Source organism: Balaenoptera musculus, chromosome X, assembly GCF_009873245.2.
Source record: "Balaenoptera musculus isolate JJ_BM4_2016_0621 chromosome X, mBalMus1.pri.v3, whole genome shotgun sequence".
Taxonomy (NCBI): Eukaryota; Metazoa; Chordata; class Mammalia; order Artiodactyla; family Balaenopteridae; genus Balaenoptera; species Balaenoptera musculus.
This window is the reverse complement of record NC_045806.1, coordinates 97,338,309-97,349,260: the sequence shown is the minus strand read 5'-3', so window position 1 is coordinate 97,349,260 and position 10,952 is coordinate 97,338,309. Positions and strand designations below refer to the sequence as shown.

At 36.4% G+C, this 10,952-nt stretch overlaps 1 protein-coding gene across 5 annotated transcripts in view; it reads right to left on the bottom strand.

Annotated features, from left to right (window-relative positions):
- Positions 1–1,134: 1,134 nt before the first annotated feature.
- PLS3 (plastin 3) overlaps positions 1,135–10,952 on the bottom strand; it is a 90,348-nt gene continuing 80,530 nt past the window's right edge. For all 5 annotated transcript variants that reach the window (XM_036839848.1, XM_036839851.1, XM_036839852.1 and 2 more), the window contains 7 exons: positions 7,300–7,495; positions 6,145–6,223; positions 5,227–5,341; positions 4,907–5,040; positions 4,126–4,249; positions 3,781–3,905; positions 1,135–2,368 (listed from right to left, as the gene is read on the bottom strand). In XM_036839848.1, the coding sequence (XP_036695743.1) occupies positions 2,236–2,368; positions 3,781–3,905; positions 4,126–4,249; positions 4,907–5,040; positions 5,227–5,341; positions 6,145–6,223; positions 7,300–7,495 (906 nt within the window). In that variant the 3' untranslated portion in view covers positions 1,135–2,235. The remainder of the gene's footprint in view (positions 2,369–3,780; positions 3,906–4,125; positions 4,250–4,906; positions 5,041–5,226; positions 5,342–6,144; positions 6,224–7,299; positions 7,496–10,952) is intronic.

Here is a 10,952-nt window from a genome sequence, read left to right as displayed (position 1 = left end):
TGGGCACCATAGACCAAATGTTTGGGTCTCCTCCAAAATTCATATATTGAAACCTAATCTCCCAGTGTGATGGTATTAGGAGGTGGGGCCTTAAATTATAAGGGTGGAGTCATGAATGGGATTAGTGCCCTTATTAAAGAGACTCCAGAGAGCTTCCTTGCCCCTGCCACCATGTGAGGTTACAGCTAAAAGACAGCCATCTATGAACTAGGAAGTGGGCCTTCAGCAGACAGTGAATCTGCCAGTGCCTTGATCTTGGACTTCCAGACTGCCTAACTGTGAGAAATAAATTTCTGTTATTTATGTCACCCAGTCTATGAATGGACTAACACATGGGACTAAACTTTTTTCCTTGGTCACCTATATTTTGACTTTGTTTATTATATTTATTTATTTATTGCAAAAGCAGAATTGTCACATTTATCATTCTTTCATTTTATGTCTCTGGGGTTTGTATCATACTAAGAGAGGTCTTTCTTATTCTTAGACTATAAATACAAAATATTTTATAGTATCACCATGCACTTCCTCAAAGGACATTTCATATTACTCATTCACACAAAACCTTGAAATGGTACCATAAACAACAGGTTGTCAACTAGGGATGATTTTGCTCCCACCATGGAACATCTGGCCAGGTCTGGAGACATATTCGATCTACACACTGGGGGTGTGCTACTGACATCTGTGGGTAGAGGCCAGGGATAGAGCTAAACCCCTGCAATGCACAGGACAGCTCCCTCCCACCTCCAACGAAGAATTATCCAGCTCAAAATGTCCATATAGTGATGAGGTTGAGAAAACCTAACATAAGCCATCTCTCTTCCCTGGCTGTTCTGATACCCACTGTTTCGATCTTCTGTATAAAATCAAACATTGAAAAGAGTGAATGAGATGGAAAAGAAAGAAAAAGGGAGAAATTGGATAAGGAAATTTTGGTAAGTTGGAGAAAACCATCTTACCCCACTGATCGTATCCTTACCTCAGTCAGCCCCTGTAATTCAGCTCCAAAAGCTTAAATTTAATAAACATCATTTTATAAAGTACACCAGAAAAAGAGTTAGAATATTGGAGAAAAAAACCTGGCAAACATTACTGGCATACTACTAAGGGACAGAAGCATGAAGAGACTAATTATTATGTAAATGCTTTTATTTGAACTAATACATTGCTACCAGATTACATCACTTTTCAGAGTTAGAGTAACATTGTGATCTTGAAAACTATAGCAAACAGCTTGACAAAGCAAGAGTACATTAAGTCCTACATATATGTTTATTTTTTAGTGACCACATCTCCTTGTCTTAGGTGTAAAATTAGAAAATTTATTATACACTTAGCATACTTGGCCTACCGTATCCTGCCTAAATTCTGAGCCCACTCTCTCCTCAAAAGTGTCATATTCAACAGCATTTTAAATCTAAAGAGAGAGTTTGATGATACAGGTTTTAAAACAAATAAGCATATATTGAACCAAGTGTTTTAAGACAAAATATGTCAAATGTTTACAGCTTCGGTGTGAGAGGGAAGATGGAAATTCAAGGTACATTTTTCTTCTACCTATAATGTATGTTTTTTACTTACTTGAAGACCCCTTAAAAAAAGTAGCAAAATCAGCAGTCTTATTTAATGTAATCAAAATATTCTTAAATGTACAAAAAAGGATCATGTAGAAAGAATACTGTAAAAAGATACTGATTTTTAAGAATAAAAGAGTATGAAAAGCTTCTATTACATTCTACACAGCCAGTTACTTCCGTAAATTTTCAGTACTAGAGAGATAAGCAAAGGATACTCATATCCAAATACCCTCTGACCACAGTTCTTGAATAAGAACTAGCATACTGAATGAAAAGCAGAATTATTGTCTAATAATAGTCATATCCAATCATCTAAGCAAGTCCCAGGAGGTGGACATTCTAAGAGGGAAACAGATACAGAGAGAAATACATACAGCAATGGGAAACGTCAAGGGCAGCGATCTAGGAGGAGCGAGTAAATGATCTGGCTATGAGCACATTTCAGGTGGGCCTGACAAATCCACCCTGACTAAGGGAAAGAGGAGTTGCTGTTATTAAAACTCTTTCCCCTGAGGGCTCCCATGATGAGCTTAGTCTTGTTAAAAGTCCTTTAAGTAACCAACGGTTCCTTAAGCCATGAGCACTTCACCTGGAAATTGCTGACCTGCTAATCATGCACTTGGGAGCAAGGTTGTTTTTATTCAAATTGGTTATTTTACACTCTCTTCATTCCCCTGCCCATCAAGCATGCAAACACGGTCATGACCATCTTGGGCTTTACTTCCACAAGGTCTTCCGGGAGAGCGTACACCCTGGCTCCAATTCTTCTAGCCATTGACACTGCGTACCTATTTTTGGAAGAAACAAAAATTAAGGTGAAATTCTGGTCAGTCAAGGGCACAACATGAGACATCTATTTCCTCTTACATAATCATTTATCTGGGACACAAAACTTCTATAGCGGAAGTTCAAATCAGAATGATTTCATTTTTCGTTATTTTGTTTTCTGTTTTATTTTGTTTGTGAGGTCACTCATAAGTGACACCAGATTTTTAAGCTCTACTATTTGGGGCTGATAATATTTATTCACTCCTTTTCTACAATATAAAATGAGAAATAATTTTGGAGCACTGATTTGATATGAAAAAAATATTTTTCTAGAATATATATATAATTACCCAGATTGATATTCTCGTTGAGCATGTAATAAGATAATAGTAACTCTCATGAGATCTTAGAGACTTGGGGTGGAAAAAATTATGCCAGATGCAAAATACAAGTTGGTAGATGCAGTGAATACTTCCAAATATTCAAGGGAGGGGAGAGAGTCTACATGGTACATGGCCAGAGTGGCCGAAGCAAGGAATGGGAAGTGTAGAGAAAGGAAGAGAGAAAAGAACTGACGTGTCCAGCTGGGGAAATTTGCAGGCGCTCTCCTCAATTAATACACAAGGCATTTCTAGGTGTTCTGTAACAGGAATCTTTAAAGATGATCAAGCATCTGGAAAAAGAAGCCTCAGGAGTTCTCTATAAATTATGGATATTAAATCTTTATCATATTACGCTACAAATATTTTTTTAAGGAGGGCAGGAATGACGTGCTTAACCACGAAGTTTTGCAGTAATGTTTCTTAGCTATCCTGTGAAGCCCTGCTGGGGGCTGATTTTCAGTGTGTACTGGGAAACTTTTCATGGGTTACCCGTGAAACCAGATCACAGTCTAGGTCTTTGGAGAAGGGAAGAGACAGGTGGAAAAGACCTTCTCAATACTGTTGAAATGCAGGAAACTTTCAAGGCACAGTTCCACCTGAGGGTTTAGCATCCTACCCACTTAAGGGACCAAGATAATAAACTCAACATACATAGTAAAGTGGTCTATGCACAGTAAGAGAGACATCACTAGATAATGTGTGTTAAAAGAGTGTGACAGAAGAATACTCTTATCAAAGGCATGGTTATTCTTAGCTCATCTTTCCCTTGTGAGTTTGCAGCTAAGTTGCATTAAAACATACATTATTTCTGTAATCTACTAAAGCAACGACTGACTGAGCACCTACCTACTAGGTCAGGTGCAACGCTAGGCTCTTACAGATTTTATTCATTTCAAAATCTCCAAGGTAAGTATTATTGATCCCATTTTACTGATGAGGAATCTGAGGCTAGAAGAGGTTTCCCCCAGGTGACATCATTCTCAAGTGGCAGAACCTGAATGAGAATGCAGATCTGTGCTCTTGCCAGGATATTATGCAGCAACCCTTACTTGGCATTATTGTGCTTGTCATCTTCTGTTAGATTGCCACTCTTAACAAGGTCATAGTTTATGCAGCCTGGCTGGATGGCATCAATTAAATCCACAACTGCCAAACTGGAGCTGATCGTCTTGTCCTAGGGTAAAAGGACAATACATCTGAGAATTTCAATGGGTACAAATTAACGTGGATTACCTATATACAGCTGCCAGAAACAAAGTCCAGTGAATTAAAAAAGAATCACGCCATTAGCCCAACAATGATTCTCACTCACAAAGAAACCAAAAGCTAGCCTTCCAAATTATAGATACTTTCTAGAGCAAACAATGTTCAATAGTCAAACATGGAATTCTTACCTTAAAACTCTGAATGGAAGTTGATTTTCCAGCTTCACTCAATGTTCTGTTCACCCAGCTTACAATGATGTCGTCATTAGCTTTCTGACCATCTCCAAGATCTTCCAGGACATTGAGGGTATATCTAAAAGAAGAAGCAGAAGAAAAGGTCCTGATCTACTTCATGAGAAAAAATTCAATTAGAAAGATGCTTTATCTTTAATTTCTTCTCCTTAGGTTTAGATTTCATGGAAAGAGAGTTGCACTGTATGAAAAAAAAAAAAACACCAACATTTCAAGTAGTAGTGGCTTGCCATTGAGCTGCCTTTTGCACTGGTTGGGGGAAGATTCTCAGTCCTTTAATGAGTAAGCCCAACAGTCTACTGCAGTCTCATTTTGTACTAGTCCAACCATGGTAAGGACTTAAAATAAGCTGTGCTTTGGCTGGTACCCAGTTATAATGAATGCTTTTCAGCATTACAGTTAAGAGATCTTTCTCAAATATATACATGGGATATTCATAATTTTTGCTATTTTTATTCACCGACACTAAATGAGGCTCAAGTCTGTCTGTCAGGCTTCCTATGAAAAAAGGGAAATAGTCACAGTTCTGCTGCCTCACTTTCAAGAAGCCATCTCTCATTGGCCATCCAACATATATTCATTACTTAAGCTCACTTCAGAGTCTAAACACAGAAATTTCAAAGATGTAGTCATTGATACATTTGCTTAAAAATAATAAGGACTAGATCACAGACCTGTATTATAGTGAAGCTTAAACAGCTAAAATTGTGCACCATACCTTCTCATCAGCTGCCAGACTAAAGCTAAAGTCAGGGTTTGGTTCCCATCATTCAGGTCTTGCCCTCCAATGCCAACCAGGGAGAATTTGGCAGGATGCTTCCCTAATTCAACAGCATAGTTGCAGTTTTCTAGCTGCAAACACACAAAAGCAAATGCTTAAAAGATTTTTCACTTGTTTAATCTGTATATGCACATGTGCACAAAACTAAGACAGTTCCTTTCCTTAAGAAGCTCAGAGCCAACGAGTTTCCCAAACAAAAGAAACAAATTGAGAATTAAAAGTCTGTAAGAAGTATGTGCAGCAACCTAATTATCTACCTTTTTCATGTTGGCTCCAAGTTTCGGGTATGGAGGTTTATTCACCTTACTCCAGTCAACAGGAACTTTAATTCGTTCGTATAACTGTAAGATTACCAGGGCATCTTGCAGGTCACTAATGATTTAAAAAGAATTTGATCAATGCTTTCAGACAGCTGGGCCTATGTTTCCTTAAAAACAGTAACACTACACTGTCAAACAAGATATATAAAACCATAGATAATACCCAAGACTCCTATATTTTTAATCAATCTGTGCTGAAAATAGAGCTAACACCATCCAATTCTCTTAAAAATATTTATTGAGAGCTTATTGTTTGAAAAGTACTGTTCTAGAAGCTGGGCACATAGGACAAAAATCCCTAGCCTTTAAAGTCAGAGAGAGAGAGAGAGAGAAAGAGAGAGAGGGAGAAAGAGAGAGGGAATAAACAAGTATATGGATAATATGATTTGGGGTGTATTTAATTGCTATAAAAAAAAAAAAGAACGAGGTTAGGGGTTAGGTAGTGGTAGGTGGTGGTCAAGATCTGAATCAGTGGCTTGAATATAGCAAGGGAATAAGGCATTAGATGTGGAAAAGAACATTCCAGGCTGAGAGAACAGTGAGTACAAAGGCTTCAAGGCATCATGGATGGTCTGCTTAAGGCACTCTCTGGTCTGTTTCAAAATATAAAGTATCTGTTCCCTACGGTGTTAGAAAGACATTTATACATTCTTTCACTTAATGTTAATGATCATGTAAAGAAATAATCTGGGCTTTTGTGTATTTGGAAATGAAAATGGGAGTCACCACTCAACATTTTCCAATATAAGTAAATGCTACAAACTAACATTTAGGAAAGGTTTAGAGCTGTAATTATTTGTGTAGCGTCCATTCATGATGTTCATAACTGTTTACAATAGCAGTAGGAAGGCTTACGCATAGAGATGGTTTACATGGGGATTAACACCAAGAGAGTTCATCCAGTTACGGAAGGTTCTTTCTTCACGAGTTTCTCCTATTAAAAATATTCACAATGTTTATATATTCATTAAATACCTTGTATATGTGCATATAACATCAACCCACATATAAGATTATTTTATTTCTTCTTTACAGATCTAGAGCTTTTTCTCCATTGTGAGTCTCTAAGCAGCCTCTCTAAATACATTCTCTCTAGATACATGCTTCTTTTTTAAACTGGATGAATTTATTTTAAAAGTAAAGAATACAGCCTTATTAATAACCAGTTAAGCAATTTAGAGGTGTATGAAGTTTTTATAATCTCCTCCTCTGTCTAATCCTTCTCCAGTATCTCCCCAAATCCCCATACCTCTAAAGTAACTGATGTTATCAGTTTAGTTTTTATTTTAAAATTTTGCTAGGGTCGTATCGTATAAACCTCTGTACTCATATTAATCTACATCTTCCCTCTACCCATTTAACAAATACTAAGCTACATATATGTACTCCTTTTACATGCCTATATTAGAGCAACAAATTATTTGAAACTTCAAAAGCACAAAATTTAAAGATTTTATAGTAATGATAGTAGACATGCAATGAACTACTATTTACATTTGTTAATTTTTAAGTACTATACTTCATGCATATATAATCTGGCAAAGGTAAACTCTGCCTTTCCCGAACTTAAACGAATAATTACCATGCATTATTATTATTTTTTGAGTAGGTTAAGTGTGAAAGGAACTGGGGCCAGTTAGTCTGACTGGAAGAATGAAACATAAATATTGTAAATTTATAAATTTTATGGAAATGTGTGTAAATTTTATGCACATAGGCATTTTTCTGGTGAGAGGTTTAAAAAGTGGCCTAATTCTAAAATATTAAAATAAAACATTGGTTTACTAAGTGGCCTTAAACTAAGTGACCCTAGGCTAGCTTACTTTAAAAGTTCCCTTGTATCATTCCTTTCTATCAGCTGCCACTTTTTACTCAGCCCTTGGGACTACTTCTAGCAGACAGCTGCTAAGGGGGATAAGGAAACTTATTAAAGTCAAGATTATGAAATCACTGTGGCCTATGTATTTCTACTCTGTAGTCCCAAACATAATTTAAGAAACCTTTAGTTACCTTCTAATAGAGTCCAGTCAATATCCTGGTTCTCTGGCTTAGTTAGTGCTGGGTATTTATTAAACAGGTTAGCCACAAAGGCTAAGTTCAGTTTGGGGTTTCCACTGACAACATCAGCAGGGGTAACAAACTGTCTGCAACCTAATTTGTCTGCTTGTTGAAGCATGCTCTCAGCTCTCTTCAAATCATCTGTTTCCTGTTGAAGTAAAATAAGAAGACATTTTTTTAAAAGACCATACTAAAAATACAGAAATGTTTTCCTACAATGATAGGTTGGGTATACAATTCTGTTTTCTCTTAGTCAATATATGGTACTTATATTATTGTTTTGAATGCAAAAAAAAAAAAAAAAAGTTGGCTGTGCTGGATATGCAGTACCTTGGAAATACCCTAGATGGCACCAGATCATATATCTAAGGACAGAATACATTTAACTCAATTGAGATTACATCTCTCATGGCAAAATTCATCAAGAAAAAAGCAAAACCTGTTCAGATTTCTAAATTAAGCCCTAAAGAAGGTGTAAGGCTGAAAAAGATGATGGAATTATGAGAAAATATTTTAAAAATAATAATCAGGGATACCAGGTTCCGATAATTTTATTTCAGGTTTAAATTGCATATTTTAAATTGTAGTTTTTCTCTTCAACTATTTTTTGTTTGTTTTATTTTACTTTTCCACCCGGGAAGCAAAGTTTTCCATTTCTGTAAAAAAATACTTACTTTCAACTAATTCCTAGGACTCCTAACTTTTCTTCTCCATTTTGCCTTTTTTTTCTTCTGGAAAGGTGCACGCTGATCTCTTGACTAACATACGGTTTGGTGAAGATTTTAAAGTTATATAGATCCGATGATTTCAGACCAATGTAAAAATAGTTTCCCAGGTGCTCACCATTCCCACCTCCCACCAATAAAAGTTCTTCCTCCTGGAGCTGCAGGAGAAACAGTTGCTTTTGGATTATTCGTTTCTAGTGACCTGCCCTCCAGACTGCTCTTGGCAGCTACAACAGACATCTCCACCCCAGTCTACCCCAGGGCAAAAGTAGCTCTTCTGGAAAACAGTGTCATGTGAAAAGGGATTTTATAACTGGGAGGAAAAAAGAGAGAAAGGGAACTTGAGGAATGTTACTTCTAAACCAACATGGTGCATGCAGATTGTATACTTTGAGAGTCTTAACTCTGTCTTTAATGGGTGATGGTATCTTTAGTTTTTTAATCTCCAGTGAGGTGCCTTGACTGTCTGGGACTCCAGGACAATGTGTATTTATTGTGTTACCCTTCTCTGTTACCATCTGCAGAGCAATCAGTAACCATGAGCAGATGGGCAATTGAGTGGGATTCAGCCTTCCTTCAGGACTCTCTGTGAGCCTAGTGACTTCCTCTCATAGAGCCTATTTTATTTCTTGTAACCTATCAGTTGTTACTTCAATGCCTCTGGTTTATGCTATTTACCATCTTTATTTTAAAATCCCTTATTTATTGATAATCTTGGCATTCCTAAACAAAAAGCATTGATAATATTGGAATAGAAGGAAGCTTTAAAATAGTCAAAAATTTAAAAAATTCAAATAAATATACTGTAGAATAGTGAAACAAAAAATAATCAAATAAAAAATATACATATGCAAAAAAGAACTTCAGCCCATACCTCACATCATATTCAAAATTAACCCCAAACACACACACACAAATGTATAAACCCAACACTATAAATCTAAAACCCAAATGTAAAACTAAATGTAAAACCCCAAACTATAAAACCTCTAGGAGAAAACATACGGAGAAATGCTTGTGACCTTGTGTTAGGCTAAAAGTTCTTAGATACAACACCGAAAGCATGATTCATAAGAGAAAAAAATAACTAAATCTGACTTTGTCAAAATTAACAACGTCTGTTCTGTGAAAAACACCGGGACTAAATATTTGCAAATCACATATCCAATAAAGGACTTGTATTCAATCAAAATATATAAAATACTCAAAACTTGACAAGAAGAAAACAAACAATGCAATTAAAATGGGTAAAGTGTTTACTCCCGTTTACCATTGCAACAAAAAGAATAAAATATCTAGGAATAAACCTACCTAAGGAGACAAAAGACCTGTATGCAGAAAATTACAGGACACTGATGAAAGAAATTAAAGATGATACAAATAGATGGAGAGATATACCATGTTCTTGGATTGGAAGAATCAACATTGTGAAAATGACTCTACTACCCAACACAATCTACAGATTCAATGCAATCCCTATCAAACTACCACTGGCATTTTTCACAGAACTAGAACAAAAAATTTCACAATTTGTATGGAAACACAAAAGACCCTGAATAGCCAAAGCAATCTTGAGAACGAAAAAGGGAGCTGGAGGAATCAGGCTCCCTGACTTCAGACTATATTACAAAGCTACAGTAATCGAGACAGTTTGGTACTGGCACAAAAACAGAAATATAGATCAATGGAACAGGATAGAAAGCCCAGAGATAAACCCACGCACATATGGTCACCTTATCTTTGATAAAGGAGGCAAGCATATACAGTGGAGAAAAGACAGCCTCTTCAATAAGTGGTGCTGGGAAAATTGGACAGGTACATGTAAAAGTATGAAATTAGAACACTCCCTGACACCATACACAAAAATAAACTCAAAATGGATTAAAGACCTAAGTGTAAGGCCAGACACTATCAAACTCTTAGAGGAAAACATAGGTAGAACACTCTATGACATACATCAAAGCAAGATCCTTTTTGACCCAGCTCCTAGAGAAATGGAAATAAAAACACAAATAAACAAATGGGACCTAATGAAACTTAAAAGCTTTTGCACAGCAAAGGAAACCATAAACGAGACCAAAAGACAACTCTCAGGATGGGAGAAAATATTTGCAAATGAAGTAACTGACAAAGGATTAATCTCCAAAATTTACAAACAGCTCATGCAGCTCAATAACAAAAAAAAAAACCCAATCCAAAAATGGGCAGAAGACCTAAAAAGACATTTCTCCAAAGAAGATATACAGATTGCCAACAAATACATGAAATAATGCTCAACATCATTAATCATTAGAGAAATGCAAATCAAAACTACAATGAGATATCATCTCACACCAGTCAGAATGGCCATCATCAAAAAATCTAGAAACAATAAATGCTGGAGAGGGCGTGGAGAAAAGGGAACCCTCTTGCACTGTTGGTGGGAATGTATATTGATACAGCCACTATGGAGAACAGTATGGAGGTTCCTTAAAAAACTAAAAATAGAACTACCATACGACCCAGCAATCCCACTACTGGGCATATACCCTGAGAAAACCATAATTCAAAAAGAGTCATGTACCAAAATGTTCATTGCAGCTCTATTTACAATAGCCAGGACATGGAAGCAACCTAAGTGTCCATCATCGGATGAATGGATAAAGAAGATGTGGCACATATATACAATGGAATATTACTCAGCCATAAAAAGAAACGAAATGGAGGTATTTGTAGTGAGGTGGATGGAGTTAGAGTCTGTCATACAGAGTGAAGTAAGTCAGAAGAGAAAAACAAATACAGTATGCTAACACATATATATGGAATCTAAGGGGGAAAAAAAAGGTCATGAAGAACCTAGTGGCAAGACGGGAATAAAGACACAGACCTACTAGAGAATGG